The 23,227-nt window shown below is 43.4% G+C and overlaps 1 protein-coding gene across 1 annotated transcript in view; it reads right to left on the bottom strand.

Annotated features, from left to right (window-relative positions):
* LOC124597293 (delta and Notch-like epidermal growth factor-related receptor) overlaps positions 1–23,227 on the bottom strand; it is a 576,119-nt gene that overhangs the window by 347,301 nt on the left and 205,591 nt on the right. The window contains exons 3-4 of the mRNA XM_047135929.1: positions 20,332–20,543; positions 7,602–7,768 (exon numbers count right to left, since the gene is read on the bottom strand). Of these exons, the coding sequence (XP_046991885.1) occupies positions 7,602–7,768; positions 20,332–20,543 (379 nt within the window). The remainder of the gene's footprint in view (positions 1–7,601; positions 7,769–20,331; positions 20,544–23,227) is intronic.

Below are 23,227 nucleotides of genomic sequence, written 5' to 3'. Positions count from 1 at the left end.
TCGTAAAATAAGCTTCACTAACACTGCTGAGCGTTTCAGACGTTGGCAATAATTTCGCGGCAAACCGCGCATAACGGATCACTTTACCGAAAATTGGCGTTCGCAATTCATTATGAATCGAAATAAACCCCAGAAATTTCACCGAAAACAATTATAAATAGTTTTCTCATTCACTTATTGTTTTTTCTTTCATGAACCAGACATGCAAATAGTAGTCGGATATGAACAAAGTCATTTTAATACACATTGCCAAACATTCATGTGGTGATCTTCTACGGCCATGGGTATATAAATGAAAAATCTGACGCAATTTCCCTGTACAAGCAAAAATGTTTCAAATGGCTCTGAGTACTATGGGACTTAAAATCTGAGGTCATCAGTCCCCTAGAACTTAGAACTACTTAAATCCAACAAACCTAAGGACATCACACACATCCATGCCCGAGGCAGGATTCGAACCTGCGACCATAGCGGTTGCGCAGTTCCAGACTGAAGCGCCTAGAACCGCTCGACCACACCAGCCGGCTCCTGTACAAGCCTCTTCATCTTTGCACTGCTGTTAAACTGCATAAATTTGAAGCCTCTTTCCTTTAGTGAAGCTTTGGCCTTAAATTTTAGGCCTCGCACCTACCTCCAAAATAGAATCAACTTTACCTTGATGCCTTAGTAGGTGTTCCTTCATCTGATCCCTTCTTTTAGCCATGATGTGCCATAAACGTCTTTTTGTCATAATTCTATTTATTACCTCTTCATTAGTTATCCCGTCTACCTGTCTAGCCCTCAGCATTCTACTATAGCGCCGTATTCTAAAACTTCTACTCGCCTCTTGTCTATATTGTTTATTGCTCAGTTTCCTTCCATACGAGGCTACATTCCATGCAAATATAAACTCTTCTAACACTTAAATTTTTATTACCTCTCTCTTTTTTGCTATATGAGTTCTAATTTTATTTTCTCTTTATTTCTGCCATCGTCAGGCGTTTTTCCTCCAGTATCTCGTTTCCTTATGTAACAAGGGGAAGGCCTTAGACACGACCAACCGGATCGGCTCATATTTGGCACGTCGCTTGTGTACAACATAAAATAAAAGAATATAAGATTTTTTTGGCTCAACATTTCTCCGTTTTTGAGAAAAACACCCCTAATTCAATCGTCTCAGTATTGACGGGATCGGTAGGTAATTGAAAACTGGTCATTTCTCATCATCACTATATTCGGGGCCCACAAACGCATGTTTTCCTAGAAATCGAGGAAAGAAATTGTTATGACTGCCACTTCAGGCATCTAAGGCACACACTGGCGACCGAAAGGGCCGCTTGGATAGCAACCAAGGCATTCGGCTGGGAGCGGAGAACCCATTCTCCATTTCTGAGGGAAAACAGTTGTATTATTTAATTGTATTTTTCGTAATTTGGTAGGAACTGGGTGGTTAATAATGTAAGTAAAACAACAATGAATAATAACAAAGTGGTCAAACAAATCACTCAAACGATTTGATTAGTAAAGAATACGAAAATTTTAATCATGATCGCCTTACAGCAACTGCTTCATTCATTTTGTTACGTGTGGTCAGTTTCTTCCAAACAACTACATGGATGGTACTTGGCATATTAACACCCGCAGCAAATATATTTCCAACATCAAGAATATCTAATGAATATAATCTTCGTGCACCTATATTCTTCCTCATGAAAATTCAGCGAAAAACAGACGTGGTTTGCATTTAAAATATTTGTTTCTCGGAAATTAACTTTGATTTGTAATGAATATACGATAACATCGACTGTAAAATCGGTGCTCACTGTTGAGGACGAATTACGCTTCGGATCGTTAGGCCATTTGTGCGTTTGGCCAATTCTCGCTGGGTTTCCAGAAAAACATTGCAATTATGAAGCCTCAAAGCAAAAATATGTCCAATGCCTGATCGTAAACAAGCATCATGGGGTTGGTTGTTTATAGTCCCTTGTGACAAATTCGGAGTATTTTTACTCGGAATTGTTTAATACAATGGGGCTTAAAATTTTAATTCTCTACTGATGAAAATACTCGCAATTTGAGAAACTTATTTGCCTAACTCTTTTTTTCTTTTCAGAATAAAAATTTAAATGCGATCTTTGCTCTGAAATATTTCTTCAAGTACTATAACTTGTTATTATTTCTTATTGACTGACTTCCCTCATTAACCTTTCTATTTCTCTCAATGTTCGTATGGGAAAAAGGTACAAATAAAAACAAAATCAGCCGAGTTCCATGGGGAATTGTCCACTTCCAACGCAAATACGTTGTTGCCACGCCAGCGGTTCTTTCGTTCACCAGCGTGGTGTAGCTTACAGGTATGTAAGTGGCAGTCCTGACAGTTTCTTTCCACGGATTCTAGGAAAATGTGCGTTTGCGGACACTATATATGATGGTTAAAAATGCTAAGTTTTCAAATATCTGTCGAACCCATCAATTTTGAGTCGACTGCGCATACTGAACTGTACGTGTAGTTTTCGCAAATACGAAGAGGTATTAGGAAAAAGAATCTCAATTTCTGTCAGTTTAGGTAGCACACAAGCGACCTGCCAAATATGAAACTAATTGGTAGGCTGTTTCTGAGGTCTCCGCCTTGTAAGTCCCTCAGTACTGCCTGATTCATTTGGACTACATCACATTCCTGTTGCTTGTCTGTTGTTGTTGCTCAGTTTCTAATCTATTTTCAACGGACTATACATTCTATTCAACGGGTCTTCCAATCCTTTGCTTCCTCTAACAGAATTAAATTATCACCTTCCACTCCTTTTCTTCTTTCTGACATTTAATTCCATATTAAAATTTCTCTTTGATTTCTCAGGGAACAGACTGAGATACATGAAAGATAGGTTACAACTTTTCTCCATCCTTTATCAACTGCGAACACTCTTTTATGACCTTCCACTCTTGCAGCTGTAATCTGCACTTCTGCGGATAACGATGATGGAGGCGGATAGCGATCATGCAATATAGGCCACAAAGGCACAACAGTATTTAGATCTGGTGACTGTGGTGGCCATGGATGCGATGGATCCTCGTACTCACAGAACACAAAACCAGTCCTGGACAATGCGAGCTGCGTGAACAGGGGTCTTGTCTTGGAGCACGCAATCACCACTGGGGAATTAACACTGTACCATGGGATGGACTTGATCAGTCAAAATGGATACATAATCCTTGGCAGTAATGCAATCCTGCAGGGTAACCATGGTGCTCATCGGAAAAATTGCTATACCAAGAAGAAATCCAGATGATAAACGGGTATTCGTTGGACAAATAAATTATACGAGAACTGACATGTGATTACATTTTCACGCAATTTGGGTGCATAGATCCTGAGAAATCAGTACCCAGAACAACCACCACTGGCCGAAATAACGGCCTTAATACGCCTGGGCATTGAGTCAAACAGAGCTTGGATGGAGTGTACAGGTACAGCTGCCCATGCAGCTTCAACACGATACCACAGTTCATCAAGAGTAGTGACTGGCGTATTGTGACGAGCCAGTTGCTCGGTCACGATTGACCAGACGTTTTCAATTGATGAGAGATGTGGAGACTAGGCTGGCCAGGGCAGCAGTCGAACATTTTCTGTATCCAGAAAGGCCCGTACAGGACCTGCAACATGCGGTCCTGCATTATCCTGGTGAAATGTAGGGTTTCTCAGGGATCGAATGCAGGGTAGTGCCACGGGTCGTAACAGATCTGAAACGTAACGTCCACTGTTCAAAGTGCCGTCAATGCGAACAAGAAGCGACCGAGACGTGTAACCAAAGGCACCCCATACCATCACGGCGGGTGATACGCCAGTATGGCGATGACGAACACACGCTTCAAATGTGAGTTCACCGCGACGTCGCCAAACACGGATGCGACCATAATGGTGTTGTAAACAGTACCTGGATTCACCCGAAAAAATGACATTTGCCATTCGTCCACCAAGGTTCGTCGTTGAGTACACCATCGTAGGCGCTCTTATCTGTGATGCAGCGTCAAGGGTAACCGCAGGCATTGTCTCCGAGCTGATACTCCATGCTGCAGCAAACGTCGTCGAACACTTCATGCATTTGGTTGTTGTCTCGCAAACGTCCCCACCTGTTGACTCAGCGATCGAGACGTGGCTGCACGATCCGTTAAGGATATGCGGATAAGATGCCTGTCATCTCGACTGCTAGTGATACGAGGATGTTGGGATCCAGCAAGGCGTTCCGTACTACCCTCCTGAACCCACCGATTCCACATTCTGCTAACAGTCATTGTATCTCGACCGACGCGAGCACCAATGTCGCGATACGATAAACCGCAATCGCGATAGTCCACAATCCAACCTTTATCAAAGTCGGAAACGTGATGATACGCATTTCTCCTCCTTAAACGAGGCATCACAACAACGTTTCACCAGTCAACGCCGGTCAACTGCTGGTCGTGTATGAGAAATCGGTTGGAAACTTTCCTCATGTCAGCACGTTGTAGGACCGCCACCGGCGTCAACCGTGTGTGATTGCTCTGGATATCTTATCATTTGCATATCACAGCATCTGCTACCGGTCGGTTAAATTTCGCGTCTGTAGCACGGCATCTTCGTTGTGTAGCAATTTTAATGGCCAGTAGTGTATGATATGGCAGCCAATATCAGCACCGAAACCCCGACCGGTTTCCTTCTTGGCAGGAAGCAGTCTGCACCATAGGCTTGGGACGGAATACGGCGAACGTTAACTCAGCCAGATGTTGGAAACAATGTGAAACTAAGCTCACCCGGGCTAATGAATTTCTTCCATTGCTCCATAATCCATGTGTTGTGGCTTCGGCACTACGTTCCCTTGCTACGGGCATTCAGTGACGTTTAGTTCTCCCCCTGCAATTCCCTGCTGCTGCTGCTGGAGCTCTCTTCGTTTTGGTTTTTGGTTCACAAGTGCGACTTTCAGTTCTGCAGTGACTCATGCAGCTGTCGCCCTCTTATTTTTTATCGCAGTCCTCTTCAAAAACTGTCTGTCACGATCACTCAAAACACACGTTAGACAGTGTTGTAACTTGGCGGGCAACGTTTTCTCACTTTCCCCGTATGCGTTATAACTCTTCGATGCAGTGCCTCTTGAAACACCAAACACTTCGCCTACCTTGGTTATGGAAGAACCCATCACACGAGCACTAACAATTTGCCCACGTTCGCTTTCAGTCATTTCCGACTCAAAGTGTTGACAGATGTGAAAATTACCGAACTATCAGTTTAATAAGCCACGGCTGCCAAATACCAACACGAATTCTTTACAGACGAATGGAAAAACTGGTAGAAGCCGACCTCGGGGAAGATCAGTTTAGATTCCGTAAAAATGTGGGGCAATACTGACCCTACGACTTATCTTAGAAAATAGATTAAGAAAAGGCAACCCTACGTTTATAGCATTTGTAGACTTAGAGAAAGCTTTTGACAATGTTGACTGGAATACTCTCTTTCAAATCCTGAAGGAGGCAGGGGTAAAATACAGGGAGCAAAAGGCTATTTACTATTTGTACAGAAACCAGATGGCTGTTATAAGAGCCGAGGGGCATGAAAGGGAAGCAGTGGTTGGGAAGGGAGTGAGACAGGGTTGTAGCCTGTCCCCGATGTTATTCAATCTGTATATTGAGCAAGCAGTAAAGGAAACAAAAGAAAAATTCGGAGTAGGTATTAAAATCCATGGAGAAGAAATAAAAAACTTTGAGGTTCGCCGATGACATTGTAATTCTGCAAGAGACAGCAAAGGACCTGGAAGAGCAGCTGAACGGGATGGACAGTTTCTTGAAAGGAGTATATAAAATGAACATAAACATAAGCAAAACGAGGATAATGGAATGAAGTCGAATTAAATCGGGTGATGCTACGGGAATTAGATTGGGAAATGAGACGCTTAAAGTAGTAAATGAGTTTTGATATTTGGGGAGCAAAATAACTGATGATGATCGAAGTAGAGAGGATATAAAATGTAGACTGGCAATGGTAAGGAAAGCGTTTCTGAAGAGAAATTTGTTAACATCGAGTATAAATTTAAATGTCAGGAAGTCGTTTCTGAAAGTATTTGTATGGAGTTTAGCCATGTATGGAAGTGACATGTGGACGATAAATAGTATAGACAAGAAGAGAATAGAAGCTTTCGAAATGTGGTGCTACAGAAGAATGCTGAAGATTAGATGGGTAGATCACATAACTAATGAGGAGGTATTGAACAGAATTGGAGAGAAGAGAAATTTGTGGCACAACTTGACTAGAAGATGGGATCGTTTGGTAGGGTATATTCTGAGGCATCAAGGGTTCACCAATTTAGTATTGGAGGGCAGAGTGGAGGGTAAAAATCGTAGAAGAAGACCAAGAGATGAATACAACAAACAGATTCAGAAGGATGTAGGTTGCAGTAGGTACTGGGAGATGAAGCACCTTGCATGGGATAGAGTAGCATGGAGAGCTGCATCAAACTATTCTCTGGACTGAAACCACAACAACAACAACAACAACAACAACAACAACGGAATGGAACGCAGTTCTGACCACGGCTCACACTTGAAACGTACTGAGGACGTTGCACAGGTGCCGTTCGTGGTCAAATATAACAGCCCACCTGCAGGCATGTCCGTCATCTGCATTTGTGTCCGAGCGTGCACTTCTCGCAGTGTCTCCGAAATTTTGTCCAACCGCTGTACTGTACATGTTTACTCCCTCGAAAGTAAATCGTTTGGTTTTCTTAAATTCTTAGAGTTACTCATGACATCCAAATGTATCTTTGATGTTTAAAGAGGAACCTTGGACGTAGAAAATAAATCAGTACCTTTGTCATAACATCTTGATATCGTACTCTGGCTTGCTGAAAGTCATTGTCCAACTCATCAGGACCTCTTAGCGTAAATAAGATATCTTAATGTTCTGGTCACAGGTAACATTCAGGAATAAACACAAGCAACATTAGAGAATTTTCGCGAGTGATATTACTCGCAGAGCGGTCGCTGTCGATACTGTAAGACAGGCATGAATGTGACCAGTTAGTCTCATAAAACGTACAGCTTTGTTGTGATGTTGAGACTCTCCTTCTGTGGAGGTAAGTGAGGAGATTGCTCAGATGGCTCTGAGCACTATGGGACTTAACATCGGAGGTCATTAGTCCCCTAGAAGGAACTACTTAACCTAACTAACCTAAGGACATCATACGCATCCATGCCCGAGGCAGGATGTGAACCTGCGACCGTAGCAGTCGCGCGGTTCCGGATTGAAGTGCCTAGAACCGCTCGGTTACCGCGACGGGTTGAGGAGACTGTTTCTGAAATAAATGGTTGTAGCTTCGTCATAAGTTCCATTAAGAGGAATATATGTCCATTTTCAAACCGTCCGTATCGTAGGTGTAACAATACTGGTGAAAATGTACAAAAATTTCTCGTGTGGCCAACTAACCTATAGTAAATAAGCCGCATTGGACAGACAACAAAGAACTCAATTAGTTGCAAACTTGTTTTTCATCTGCAGCGTGTTGCATGTCCGTAGAGATGGTTTCTGCCTCGGATTTTAATACCTGCGTGTTTCAAGTACGCACAGAGGAAGGGGGAATGCGGCCGACGGGACTCACCGATGAGCAGATTGATGCCCTCGGTGAGGTCCTTGTCGTACAGCGTCACGACCTTGCGGCCGTCCACGATGAGCGGCGTGATGTCGAGCAGCACGCCCTCCGTGACGTCACAGTGGTCGTGTCCCGGCCGGGTGACCTGGTACACGGCCGTCTCGGGCTGGCGCCGCCTGAAGCACAGAGCACATACGCGGACACGTCAGGTTTCACTGGTACAGGACACATGTAAAATGGTGTCAAAATACAGTGCCGGATATTTTGTGGGATGTCAGTACTCATCAAACTAAGACAAGAGAACCCACTGAAGGTGCACCGGAAAACTTTGTTAGGCTACTACACTTCTTCATAGGCGCGGCTAAAAGTCATTTGGTTGTAGTGTGGAAATGAGCTTAGTCATTGCGTTCTGGCGCGGTCAACACTGTTGTGATGTCTGTCTGTACTCCAGTACCCAAAATAAACAATAGTCTGAGAATACAGTTTGCTGGTTCAATGGTCAACGTGCCTCACTGCTACACAGAGCACACAAATTCGATAGGTGGCACTGCGTAGGACTTGTCCCATCTGTTTTCGTCATTGACAGAGGGTGACTCGGTGGTCCAAATGTTCAAATGTGTGTGAATTGTTAAGGGACCAACCTGCTGAGGTCATCGGTCCATAGGCTTGTACACTACTTAAACTAACTTATACTAAGAACAACAATCATATACAACCGTTCGCTCGACGAAAGATCCGTACCCAAAGACGGGAAAGTTGCACACGTCACACCAATATTCAAAAAAGTTAGTAGGAGTAATTCACTAAATTACAAGCCCATATCGTTAACGTCGATGTGTAGCAGGATTTTATTGTGTTCGAATGTAATGAATTACCTCGAAGAAAACGGTCTATTGACACACGGTCAGCATAGATTTAGAAAACATCGTTCTTGTGAAACACAACTACCTCTTTATTCACATGAAGTGCTGAGTGCTGTTGACAAGGGATTTCAGATCGATTCTGTATTTCTGGATTTCCACAAGCGGCTCGTAGTGAAACTGCGTGCTCATGGAATATCGTCTCAGTTATGTGACTGGATCTGTGATTTCCTGTCAGAGAGGTCACAGTTCGCTGTAATTGACGGAAAGTCATCGATAGAAACAGAAGTGATTTCTGGTAGTGTTATAGGCCCTTTGCTGTTCCTTATCTATATAAACGATTTGGGAGACAATCTGAACAGCCATCTTCGGTTGTTTGCAGATGACGCTGTCGTTTATCGACTAATAAAGTCATCAGAAGATCAAAACAAACTGCAAAACGATTTAGAAGAAATATCGGAATGGTGCGAAAATTGGCAGTTGACAAATAATGAAAAGTGTGAGTGCTAAAAAGAATGCGTTAAACTTCGGTTACACGATAAATCAGTCTATTCTAAAAGCCGTAAATTCAACTAAATACCTAGGAATTACAATTACGAACTATTTAAATTGGAAGGAACACATAGAAAATGTTGTGGGGAAGGCTAATCAAAGACTGCTTTTAATTGGCAGGACACTTAGAAAATGTAACAGACCTACTAAATAGACTGCCTACACTACGCTTGTCTGTTCTCTTTTAGAATACTGTTGCGCTGTGTGGGATCCTTACTAGATAGGACTGACTGAGTACGTCGGGAAAGTTCAAAGAACGGCAACACGTCTTGTATTATCGCGACATATGGGAGAGAGTGTCACTGAAATGATAAAGGATTTGGGGTGGACATCATTTAAAAAAAGGCGTTTTTCTCACGAAATTCCAATCACCAACTTTCTCCTCGGAATGCGAAAATATTTTGTTGACACCGACTAGGGAGGAACGATCACAAAGATAAAATTAGGGAAATTAGAGCTTGTAAGGAAAGATGTAGGTGTTCATTCCTCCCGCGGGCTATACGATATTGGAATAATAGAGAATTGTGAAAATGGTTCGATGAACCCTCTGCCAGGCACTTAAATGTGATTTGCAGAGTATCCATGTAGATGTAAATGTAGAACACACACACCCATGCCCGAGGGAGGACTCGAATCCCCGGCGGGAGGGACCGCGTAGTCTGTAACATGGCGTCTCAAACCCCACGGCCACTCCGCGCGGCACGGCGGTCCTTCGGTCCCTATTGTCCCATAAGGGACCACAGCTTTCCTTTCCTTCAGCTGGGTAGTCTGCAGTCAGCTGAGTTGTACTGCAGATCTTCGTCAAAGCCACACCATCTCAGGCGTTTGTACCGAACGAGGACTTCCATTGTTAACTTTTTGTGGTGGTAGAGAACCTGTATCCCTAAGAGGCTGGGAAAATCGGCTGAACAGTTTAAAAAGCGTTACTCTGCGACGTGAAAATTTTTCATCCTAAAGGGCAGTGGTTCCCACCCATTTGTTAAACCACAGCAGAAACTATTCTGATTAATTCATTTCTTCATTTAGTCATCCATATCAGAAGTATCACACCTGTGATACAATGTATGGAAAAGTAAAAAGCGACAAATATGCAAGGCGTCCCAGGAATAATGGTCATTATTCAGAGATACGACAGGAACGATCATTTGAAGCAAAAACAATCATGTGGCCATATCGCCCACTCTGAATGGTTTCCGAGATAGAACACATTTAATGTATGTTGTTATTTGCCTTCTGTATTATTCGATTCACTGTCAGGTTTACACAAACGCAAGAGTTAGTAAACATTAAAACGTACGTTTTACAAAGCATCAATTGAAAAATACGTGTTTTAACACATTCACTTCTACAGCTGTTCAACATTTCGCAATAAATTTAAATGTTCAAATATCTTACCGTTAACTTCAATACATATTTTTTTACATTTATGTTAGGGATTGAAAGCACTTGAAGTAAAGGTCGCACATGGGATCTTCTTTACTTGGGTGCGCTATTAGTTTTGGCTAGAAATCTAGCCATCTTCAGCTCATAAAATATTCTTGATAAGTGTTTGTGCCGCTATGGCTTCACACAGCGGTAAAATCTTTGCTCAAATGACAACTTCCAGATATGCCACAGTTAAAAAGAGCTTTTCATCATTCATCGCCGATGTAATGGAACGATGGGGTAATAAAACAGGGGCGTTTTACTGTTAGCACTTGGTAATTGACACAATCAGAATTTACATCACCTCGTAACAGTGTTGCTATAACGTGGTAGATGTGTATACTGACCGTGTCAGTTATAAAGATTTAACGGCATAACATCTTTGTTTTACGACCATTACTCAATTACACTGTCCATAAACGATAGAAAGCTATTTTAATTATGTCATGTATCGATATTGTCATTTTAAGAAAGATTATAAGGATATGTGAAGCCATAGTGGCACCAACACTAATCGAGAAAGTTTTATCGTCTGAAGATGAATACTTTGTTTGGCGAAACAAGTAATCAACCCAAATGAAGAAGATTTCATTTGCAATCATGGGTTTTGGGTTTTCAGTCACTACCATAAATAAAAAATTTTCAAGAGATCCCGTATTACCTGGTTGACAATGTTCAGTACATTTCTACATTTCTGTAGAGCCATGGGGAGGAACAGCTCGGTGACTTCCTAAGACACTTGAACAGCCTCCATGCCAACATAACATTTACCTTGCTAATTGTTCTTTTAGACTGCGTTGTCTCGGATCAAAAGCTTCCGATGTCCAGCGCGTTTTAGTTAGCCATGCGTATACCCTCCACAGTGCAGGTCGCTAAGCACAACTCACATTGCTAGAGACATACATACAGCGACAACGCAATTAGAGCGGCTTTGACTCGTAATAAACGAAAAACATAAAATCCTTGGAGCACACGTCCAAGCCAACATTTAAGGAATGGTAGTTCACAACTAGCGAACAATAGTGTATTTTACCAGAGCGCTAACTAAAGCAAACGCATCAGTAACCCTGCCATTGAGAAAAAAGTAAATGTAATAAACTTACTTTTACTCGTAAAATCGTGGTACACGATTCATTCTAGACCTGTCCGAGTAACTGGAACAAGCTACAAGAGAAGCGGCCTCCTGCGTAATGTGGCATGGACACATAAAGCCCTTTACAACACAAGTGGAGTTCCGGGATATTTCACACAGAAACTTGTGGAGCTACCGATTAGGTTGCTATGCGAGTTAAAAATTAAACTACTTTTTCTTTTAACAAAATGGCACTTTCTGAACATGATCTCGTCCCTACCTCAAAAACAGGAGGAAGTTAAGTAGCACCACTTGGGGTGTAAGTGACTCAATCAAAAGTTACTGGCACAATATTCACTATGATACCTGCAGAAGGTCTCGGATTGATCGACTTTATGTCAAAATTCGATGACGTGATGATACACAGGACTTCTCGAATCACAGAAAACGACCTGGCCAGTCTCACACGTACATACAGGGCTCATCGACCAAACGAAGATTTTTATCTAAACTCGGCTTCTTGCGATAACACTACACACAGAATAGCTGCATAACAGGAACAACCCTAAATCCCTGAGTAGAAGTTGAAACCAAACTATACGAGACTGTCAGACCATTCTGTTAAAACTCCCGCCGAACTGGTGGAACGACGTATGGTAAAGTATCTCGGGGCGTTTCTTCTCACCGGAACTTTACACTGCTTGGTGCGAATTCATTAACAGGACAATAGCGACCAATAAAAAACGTGCAGACAAACACATGTTTCTGACAGACGCCTGTGACACGTTCAGTGAACCAGACACTCTGGGACACACAATTCTGTGTCAAACGGTCGCATACATTGCGTAAACTAGTAACCAAATACTCAGCCTGATAAACAGAACAATATCGGTGTCACTTGGCCTCAACATACACCGCGGCATCAGACATTAAGCCATTCCATGACTGCAACAGATTTACCACTCCATGGACAGTCGCCAAAACAGCAAACCTCATATTCCACCTGCGACACATCGAGAAATTACAATTTTCTAATTTAACATCAACAAAGGCAAAACGAGGACAATGGAATGCAGTCGAATTAAATCAGGTGATGCTGAGGGAATTAGCTTAGGAAATGAGACACTTAAAGTAGTAAATGAGTTTTGCTATTTGGGCAGCAAAATAACAGATGATGGTCGAAGTAGAGAGAATTTAAAATGTTGACTGGTAATGGCAAGGAAAGCGTTTCTGGAGAAGAGAAATTTATTGACAGCGAGTATAGATTTAAGTATAAGGAATTCTTTTCTGAAAGTATTTGTATAGTGTGTAGCCGCACGGAAGTGAAACGTGGACGATAAACAGTTTAGACAGGAAGAGAATAGCCGGCAGGAGTGGCCGTGCGGTTCTAGTCGCTACAGTCTGGAGCCGAGCGACCGCTCCGGTCGCAGGTTCGAATCCTGCCTCGGGCATGGATGTGTGTGATATCCTTAGGTTAGTTAGGTTTAATTAGTTTTAGGCGACTGATGACCTCAGAAGTTAAGTCGCATAGTGCTCAGAGCCATTTGAACCAGGAAGAGAATAGAAGCTTTTGAAATGTGCTTCTACAAAAGAATGCTGAAGATTAGATGGGTAGGTCGCCTAACTAATGAGAAGGTACTGAGTAGCGTTTCTGGAGAAGAGGAATTTGTGGCACAACTTGACTGGAAGAAGGGATCTGTTGGCACAACACGTTCTGAGGCATCAAGGGATCACCAATCTAGTATTGGAGGGAAGCGTGTAGGGGTAAAAGTCGTAGAGGGAGACCAAGAGTTGAATGCAGTAAGCAGATTCAGAGGGATATAGGTTGCAGTGGTTACCAGAGATGGAGGGGCTAGCACTGCGCGGTAGCCGCGCGTTCTGAAGCCCCTTGTCACGGTCCGCGCGTCGGAGGTTCGAGTCCTCCCTCGGGCATGGGTGGGAGTGTTGTCCTTAGCGTAAGTTAGTTTAAGTTAGACTCAGTAGTACATAAGCTTAGGTACTGATGACCTCAGCAGTTTGGTCCCATAAGAACTTACCACAAATTTCCAAAATTGAAGGGGCTAGCCCAGGATAGAGCTGCATCAAACCAGTATTTGATGGAATCTGTCTGTTGTCCTCCATCCGTGTTTCGCAGGATACACTGTGACGCTTTCTAAAACCATGCTGATTTGTGGACAGAAGCTTTTCCGTTTCAAGGAAATTTTGTTATATTCTAACTGAAAATATTTTCAAGAAATTTGCAGCAAACTGGTGTTCCGGATATCGGTCTATAATTTTGCTGGTCCATTGTTTTATCCTTCTTATACACAGGAGACAATTTTTCCTACTTGCTCTCCCCATGCGCGAGATTATGATGCGTTGTGCCAGTTGTGTGTAAGAGGACTCAATTAATGATTTTGTTTTCCCTTATTCATGTATCAACTTTGTGTAATCTTCTGCAACTCTCTTGTTCAACTTTAAGAAGTATTAAGTAGAATAAGAATGAACATAAACCTATAGTTTATGCAGGTAGTGTAGTGCTCTACTTTATCAGCTAATAATTTCAACGATACCAGGACTTGCAGTTGAGTGTAACACAATGTAGTAAGATAATTCAGACCTCCTAATAGACATAACAGTATTAGTAGTTTCAGTTTCTATACTATGCAACCAAAATTAAATTTTTTTCGAAACTCCGTTGTTATATCGCACTAAGACGAATAAATTTGAAATGTATTTCAAAGGTGCGGCCAACCTTCCTCTGTATGGTGCAAAGATGGCGACCTGCTACCTCACTCTTGAGCTCGGCTACAGTTCAAACAGCAAGCTGTAGACACATGCGAGAAAAATCTCAGAAGCTCATGTGAACGTAAATTTAGATGGTGATGCCACATTCGCGCCAAATTTCACTAAAATTCAGCCTGTGGACGCGTCAGACTGAGAAGGTCGTCACAACCCCTCTTACCCATAATTCACCACTTCTATTGACGTCTCTGAGCTGTAGTCAGAAGCGCCAAGCCAGTTGTTTGAATTACGTGGTTTTCTTATGGATGGCCGAGGAAAATATTTCAGACACACAGCCGCTCAGAATCGACAGGTATAGGTCTCGGAGCGATGGATAAATGGCGTCAATGAATTCATTCCTTCCCTTCCCACACATCTCGCGGTCTGAATCGACAGTTTGCAGTGTAATAAGTAACAGGAAGGCGTTCTTCATCGTTGATACTTTTGACTGGACCACTGGACGATTGAGCCGTACTCTTAACGGCATCGTGGGGTTGTAATGCCATTGAACGTGTGTGCACCATTTTGTTGTGCAGTGCGAACATAATTTTTGCTCTGATGTAAAGGGGGAAGTATGTGGGGCTGTCGAAAACCATTCGACGTAAACAGAACGTGGCCGAAGTAGAAAAGTCTGCATATTTTCAGTTCTCCAGTTACATGCCGTACTGAACCCTGATCGCGAAGAGGTGCTACATTGACAACTGCGTGAATAAAACAACAACGTGTCCCCTAGGATCACCAGTCTGGCAAAAGCTCAGTGTCACACATCCAGCTTTGTTGAGGTTTTTAAGGATACACTTGTAGATATAGAACTAGTAACGAGAGTGTTAGGTGCATCCAGGCAGGTTACACTGCTAGTCTTGTTCTTGATAGTAGGCCATACAGAATCAGAAGGGTGTCCCAGGGGATGACTCTCTGCAAAAGCTTAGTATTTCGACGTAGGTTGTCTCTGTTCAAGTATATTTTTAAAGTGCTCAGCAAATGCGAGGGTGTGGCACGGACGGACTGCCCATCTGGAGGTGGGGGTGGGGGAGGCAATTTAGTAGTTTTATTCATGTGTGTGTCAGTGTCACAGCCGTCTGTGATCACTACAAGGTGTGAAACAGGAGGGATGAAAAAGCATAAACGTCACTTGCTGCTTAGAATTACGTTAAAATTACGCCGAATGGTTTTTATTGGGCCCTAGTGGTTCCACCCCGTATACCAGAGAAAAAATTGCACTCGCAGTGCGCTCTTTAAGGGAAGCGATCACGTTAAATGGAGTTGCTGGCATACGATGTTCTTACAATATGGCTGAATTGTCAGGAGACGTGAGTAGCGTCAAAGGTTGTCAAGAAAGTCCTCCTATTGCCTGTCGCGCTGCAAACTTTCGATTTTGACCGCGAAATGTATGGGGATTGACGCTGCAAAGGATGTGGTGGTTTCATTGAAGCCCTTTATGAGATTAGATTAGATTATATTTAGTTTTCGTTCCATAGACCCAAAAAATGAGATGATTCTCGTGGGTGTGGAACATGTCAGGAAATATATCATAAAAACATAAAATATTTGAATATAATGCTTACTACCGTGATCATTTCTCATGAGATTGTCGGATAGATGATTACAATGCGGCAAACTGGAACAGTTAATATTCACAGAATTAACACAGTGTCAGAATAAAATATTGTGATGCGCTATTCATAAATTTATCTTAAACAAAATACCTAATCTTGACTGTTGTGACTAAGTGCTGTCAAAACTGAAATCTGATAGACATATTTACTTAAGCTGGCTTAACAGTCTCTGTTAAGATACTCATCTATAGAGTAAAAGGTGTTGTCTATTAAAAAGTCTTTCAGACTCTGTTCAAACCATGCCTTATCTGAAACCAGGATTTTAATGGTTGCCGGAAATTTATTGAAAATGTTTGTTCCTGAATATAGGACCCCTTTTTGGACCAAGGTAAGTAATTTTAGGACTTAATGTACATTGTTCTTATTCCGACTACTGACACTACGTATTGAGCTATTAGTTGGAAATAAAGACATATTACTTGCAATAAATTTCATTAAGGAATATATGTACTGAGCAGCAGTGGGTAGAATAAGAAGTTCCTTGAACAGGTTTCTACTTCATGTTCTTGAATTTACACCACAAATGATTCTTATCACACGCTTTTGTGCCATAAAAACTTTTGCTCAGTTTCATGACTTATCCCGGAATATGATACCATATGACATAATAGAATGAAAGCAAGGAAAGTAAGCAATTTTTTTTTTATATTTGTATCTCCTACACCTGTCATCATTCTCTCTGCAAAAATAGACTTGTTTAGGCGCTTAGGCAATTCTGTAGTATGGCCTTCCCAACTGAATTTATTATCAAGTTGAAATCCCAGTAGTTAAACACTGTCAACCTCTTCAAACTGCCTGTCTTCATATGTTATACACGTGCTGGAAGGAAATCTCTGACCGGTTCTGAACTGCATATAGTGGGTCTTCTCAAAGTTTAATGACAGTGTATTAGCTTCATACAATTTATTAATGTCAGTGAAAATTTGATTAGCAGCTATTTGTAAATCATTACTTGACTTGCTACTTATTACAATGGTTGTATAATCTGCAAACAAAACAAACTTAGCATCTGGCTGTGTAACAGATGAAAGGTCATTAATGTACACAAGAAAAGCATATGGGCCCAAGATGGAACCTTGAGGAACACCACATGTAATTTATTCCCAATCAGATGAAGACTGACTGCTTACTGCATAGCTATTTGGCAACGACACCCTTTGCTCCTTGTTACATAGATAAGACTCAAATAATGTCGCAGCATTGCCGGCGACACCATAATATTCTAATTTACTTAAGAGAATGCTGTGGTTCACACAGTCAAAGGCTTTTGACAGGTCACAGAAAATGCCAGTAGCCTCTAATTTATTATCTAATGAATTAAGTACATTCTCATTGTAAGTATAAATAGCTTTCTCTACGTCAGAATCCTTAAGACATCCAAACCATGAATTGGAGAATATATTATTTTCAGTCAGATGCTTGAACACAACGTTTTCAAATATTTTTGAGAAATCTGGCAAAAGCAAAATTGGTCTATAGTTTGATGGTACCTTTTTATCCCCCTTCTTGTAAAGAGGCTTAACTTCAGCTTATTTTTGCCAGTCTGGAAATGTTCCACTGATAGGAGATTGATTGCAACCCTCCAAGCGTTTCCGTATTGATTTTGAGCGACAGTGAGTCAGAAATGTTCTCCTCGGCCATCCATAAGAAAAGCACGTAAATCCAACACTAGGCGTCACGGTGCTGACTAAATCACAGAGACGCCAAAGGAAGGGTGAAATTTTGGTAAAAGAGATTGTGACGATCTTCTCATCGTGTGACACGTCCACAGCTGAACTGTAGTAAAATTTGGTATCACTCTACATCTACATCTACATCCATACTCCGCAAGCCACCCGACGGTGCGTGGCGGAGGGTACTTTGAGTACCTCTATAGGTTCTCCCTCCTATTCCAGTCTCGTATTGTTCGTGCAAAGAAAGATTGTAGATGTGCCTCTGTGTGGGCTCTAATCTCTGATTTTATCCTCATGGTCTCTTCGCGAGATATACGTAGGAGGGCAATATACTGCTTGGCTCCTCGGTGAAGGCATGTTCTCGAAATTTCAACAAAAGCCCTTACCAAGCTACTGAGCGTCTCTCCTGCAAAGTCTTCCACTGGAGTTTATCTATCATCTCCGTAACGCTTTCGTGATTACTAAATGATACTGTAACGAAGCGCGCTGCTCTCCGTTGGATCTTTTCTATCTCTTCTATCAATCCTATCTGGTACGGATGTCACACTGGTGAGCAATACTCAAGCAGTGGGCGAACAAGTGTACTGTAACCTACTACCTTTGTTTTCGGATTGCATTTCCTTAGGATTCTCAGTGTGGCATCCGCTTTACCGACGATCAAATTTATACGATCCTTGCATTTTAAATCACTCCTAATGCCTACTCCCAGATAATTTATGGAATTACTGCTATATTGTAGCTAAATGATAAAGGATCTTTGTTTCTATGTATTCGCAGCACATTACACTTGTCTACGTTGAGATTCAATTGCCATTCCCTGCATCATCAACCCAAATTACACGTCACATAAATTTCTGAGCTGTGGTCTTTTTTTCGCATACGTTGACACCTTGAAGTTTGAACTGTCGCCGAGCTCAAGAGTGAGGTTTCAACGTTGGGCTCGCAGTCCTGACAGAGACATCAAAGGAAGGATCTAAATGTGGGTAAGAGGGGATGTAAGTGCCTTCCCATCTTGTGACAGATCCACGGTGCCGCTGGGCAGAATTGTGATGTAATTTGATGCTAACGTTACATCACTAGCCCACAGTACACCTCAAGTGTTAACTTCTTAGCGCTGATCTTCCTTTCGCATGTGTCGGCAATACCTTGCTGTTTGGAACGTCGCCGAGTCTCAGGGATTATCACCATTACAGAGGAAGATTGTGGGCGCCTTTCACAGTTACACGCAGAGCCGTAGTACCGAGGGCTCCCGCTAGTGGCGCTACGGCCAACGGGCGCCTAGAGAGCCTGTATACAGAGAGAGTGGCCATAGGCGAAGTTGCCCGTGATTGGTTGATTAGCTTTGGCAGAAAAATGGCGCCAAACGTCTCTCGCGCTTCCTATGTTCGCCGTGCTTTTGAGTTGAATTGAAGTTCAGAGGACTTTTGGAAACGATTAAAACGTATTTGAATTATTGAGAGACTTGTTATGCTTTGTGCATGCATGTTCTATTTCGTTGTATATCGTTCTTTAAGCTCTTATTTCTTTGACAGTTCGTGCAGACTGGTAGCATCACAAGCTTTTATGAAGCCAATATCTGACAGTCCTTGCTGGAAACGGAAAGTTCCTGTAATTGTTGTGCCATGCTCATTCGACTTTATAGCGTCAAACTTTATTTCGTTCCGAATCAGAACACTAGGCATTATTTTGGTTTCAGTGTTATTGCCCGACTGCTGACGCAGGAAAGCTGTAAGCACGTTTTTCGCAGTTGTCGTGGCTGCTGAAATATTATTCGTAGTAAATAATTGTAGGTACTCTTGAAGACAGTCTTTAATAGGCCTATTTACTGTGGGGTAGAAGGGATACGGTATTTTATTTGTTATATTTGGTCATTATTACAGTAGCCTACATTTAACATTACCTGATTTTTGTAATCTTTTTCGTTTGTTATCTACGAGAGGTATATATATATATATATATATATATGTGTGTGTGTGTGTGTGTGTGTGTGTGTGTGTGTGTGTGTGTGTTTGTGTTTGTGAAAGAAAGGCGTAAGCAGTTGTTTACTTGTGACATGCAAAAAGTTTGAAAAATAAGTTCAAATGTGTATGAAATCTTAACTGCTAAGGTCATCAGTCCCTAAGTTTACACACTACTTAACCTAAATTATCCTGAGGACAAACACACACACACACACACACACACACATGCCCGAGGGAGGACTCGAACCTACGCCGGGACCAGCCGCATAGTCCATGACTGCAGCGCCTGAGACCGCTCGGCTAATCCCGCGCGTATCACACTTTTTGCATGTCACAAGTAAACAGCTGCTTACGACTTTCATTCATCTGACGTAATACAGGTACGTTAAATCTTTAGCGTTATGCACTTCCGATACAAATCAAATGCTATACACTATATTTTTTTTATTTACGTTACTTTCATTGCAATATATCTAGTAAACGAACTTTAAAGGAGATAAATGCAAGTAACGAATAATTTTTACAGCCACTGTATCAAATTTCCCTGTGGTGAATGTAGTAGGCTACTATGAGTATATTATAACTGTAAAGAAAGTCATTTAACGAGTGATTTCGCCATATTGTCTCGTGCTTTTCATTCGGTGAGTGTGTACTCCACTTCTCCACTACTGTCCATTCTAAAGTCCCGCCCGTAGTTTGGCAGAAAAATGGCAGCCGTATCGTCCGGTTGGCCACTCTCTCCATATACAGGCTCTCTACGGGCGCCGAGTGTAGAGCGCCCGCAGGCGCTGCGCTAGACTAGCCCGCCGCGCACTACCTGTCGTCCTGCGGCGGGCCGTAGCGGTCTCCGGGCAGGTGCCCCGGCCGGGTCCGGGCGCTGGCCTGACGGCCGGCCACCAGCCTGGTATCGTCGATGCGCACCAGCAGCACGTCGCCGCTCTGCAGCTCGGCGCCGCCCTCCCAGCTGACGGAGACGGGCGCGCAGTCGCCGCCCTCCTCCGCCTCCTCGCCCTCGCAGTCTGGCGTCACCTGCCGGCACACAACGGGAACCACACTCACTCACTGTACTGTAGTTTTGTACCTCTCTATCAATATCAATGGAGAGAGTGTGGGGAAAAAGATAGGTCTAATGCTTGTAACCGAGTCGGCCGATTCTACCGGGTGATCAAAAAATGAGTATAAATTTGAAAACTTAATAAACCACGGAATAATGTATATAGAGGGGTAAAAATTGACACACATGCTTGGAATGACATGGGGTATTATTGGAACAAAAAAAAAAGTTCACAAAATGTCCGACAGATGGCGCAGGACACCAAAACGTGAGTGACTCCGCGTGTCAATCGTGTATAAAAGGAGCTGAATGAGAGAGAGAATCAGCATTGTAGGCAAAACTACCCCTTCCTTCCGCCTCCTTGATTTCTATCTCATCACCTATGGCCGTCCTATCGCCCTCACCCCCACCCTTAAGTACCTTGGCGTCACCCTCGACCGTCGCCTCTCCTCGACCCCCCATCTCCGGACAATCCAAGCCAAGGCACTCTCCCGACTCCATCTCCTCAAGCTCCTTTCCGGCCGTACGTGGGGTCTGGACCCCTCCACCATACTCCACACCTATAAATCCCTCATCCGCCCTATCCTCTGTTACGCCCATCCTTCCTGGATCTCCGCCCCCCCCCCCCTACCTTTTACAAATCCCTTCAGATCCTTGAACGCCATGCTCTCCGCCTCGCCTATCGCATCCCTCCCCCACGCGGATCCTATACGACCTCATTCCATTCCCCCACCTCCTCCTTTTCCTTGAACGGATACGGATCTTGTACACCTCCCAAAAACTCGATCCTGCTCACCAGCTTGTCTCCCCCATCCTCTCCCACCCCCGCTCGTTGCCGCCCCTGTATTCCCATGTCCCACCTGCTCTCCATCTCTCCACCCTCCTTACCCTCTCCCAAGGTGGCTTCCGCCAGCTCTCCCTCCATGATGATGCGCTCCTCCCCTCCATCTACCCCTCCTACCAACTTTGATCCTCCCTCCCTCTTCCTGTGTTTGCTCCTTTGGGAACCTTCCCTCCATTCCCTCCCCCTTCCCTCCCTCCTCCATTTCTCCCCACTCCTCCCCCAGGCTTCCCCTCCCCTGTCTCTCTACTCCTCCTCCCATCTCCTCAGCCATTGGCATCTTTGTTCTCCCCCTCCCCCCCTCACCCTTCTTCCCCTCTTGGCACATGCTAATTGGACATTCGCGCGCCGGAGATCATCGCCATTAGTGTCTCGTGTGTGTCGTCGTGTTTAGTGTTCAGTGTTCACCGTCACACTCCATCGTTCGCCAGTGCCATCGACATCTTCAATGTTTGTGCGTCATGTCAACAGTTTGTAGTGTGGATTGTCATCGAGTGTGAACGGCTTCATGTTTTTTATGTTCATGTGTCTACTGTTTTTTCCCCACCGTTTTGTTCCAACTCATGTGTCTTCTCTGTTTTACCATTGTAATATCTTGGGCTGAAGAGCGGCGTATTGTGCTGCTGCCAGCCTACCTGTTTTTATACGGGTATTAAAATCACAATAAAGAAAAAAAAGAGAGAGAATCAGATGCGCCAGTAGTTGCAGCATGTTGACGTTACCTGAAAAGGCGCTTTTAGTGAAGCTGTATTATCAGAATGGGGAATGTGCTAGTTCAGCGTTACGATCCTATCGCTATAGGAAGGGGATTCGAACGGGTAAAGGTCCGTTGACAAATGCAGCTGTGGCGAGAATGATTTCGAAGTTCGAAGTCACGGGTTATTTAGACGATAGACCCCGTAGTGGCCGACCGAGCACAAGGCGTAATGCTGCTGAGCCAGTTCGGGAAGAAATGGAGACTGTAGCGGGTTCGTCTATGCACGGGGATGTCAGCGCTCGTGCAGTCGCACGTCGCACCGGCATTCCATACACTACTGTTTGGTTGACACTTAGGCGTACCCTCAGATGCTATCCGTACAAAATCCATCGGCATCATGAACTGTTACCTGGCGATTTAGTGAAGCGGAGGGCATTTGCGGTGTGGACGTTTCCAAAGATGGCGGAAGATGACGATTTGTTGAGTAACGTGTTATGGACCGACGAAGCTAATTTCACGCTCCGAGGGTCTGTCAACGCCCACAACTGCAGAATTTGGGCTACCGAAAACCCTAGAACTGTCCTGGAAACTCCATTGCACGACGAGAAAGTCACGGTATGGATTGGATTTACCACATCTACCGTTATCGGGCCTTTTTTCTTCGAGAGAATGCGTGATTCTGGTTTTGTAACTGCTACCGGGACTGGTGAGAGGTACGCCGATATGTTACAGAATCGCATCATCCCTGGCCTGGCTGATAAACACCTGGTGGAACGTACGATGTTTATGCAGGATGGCGCTCCACTTCATATTGCTAGACGCGTGAAAGATCTCTTGCGCGCATCGTTTGATGATGGTCGTGTGTGCTCAGCCGCCACTTTCGTCAAGCTTGGCCTCCCAGGTCCCCACACACCAGTCCGCGCGATTATTGGCTTTCGGGTTACTTACCTAAAATCGCAAGTGTACCGTGTACGACCGACATCTCTAGGGATGCTGAAAGACAACATCCGACGCCAATTCGTCACCATAACTCTGGACATGCTTTACAGTGCTGTTCACAACATTATTTCTCGACTACAACTATTGTTGAGGAATGATAGTGGACATATTGAGCATTTCCT

The sequence above is a fragment of the Schistocerca americana genome, chromosome 1 (assembly GCF_021461395.2).
Source record: "Schistocerca americana isolate TAMUIC-IGC-003095 chromosome 1, iqSchAmer2.1, whole genome shotgun sequence".
Taxonomy (NCBI): Eukaryota; Metazoa; Arthropoda; class Insecta; order Orthoptera; family Acrididae; genus Schistocerca; species Schistocerca americana.
This window is presented reverse-complemented; position numbering and strand designations above follow the sequence as displayed.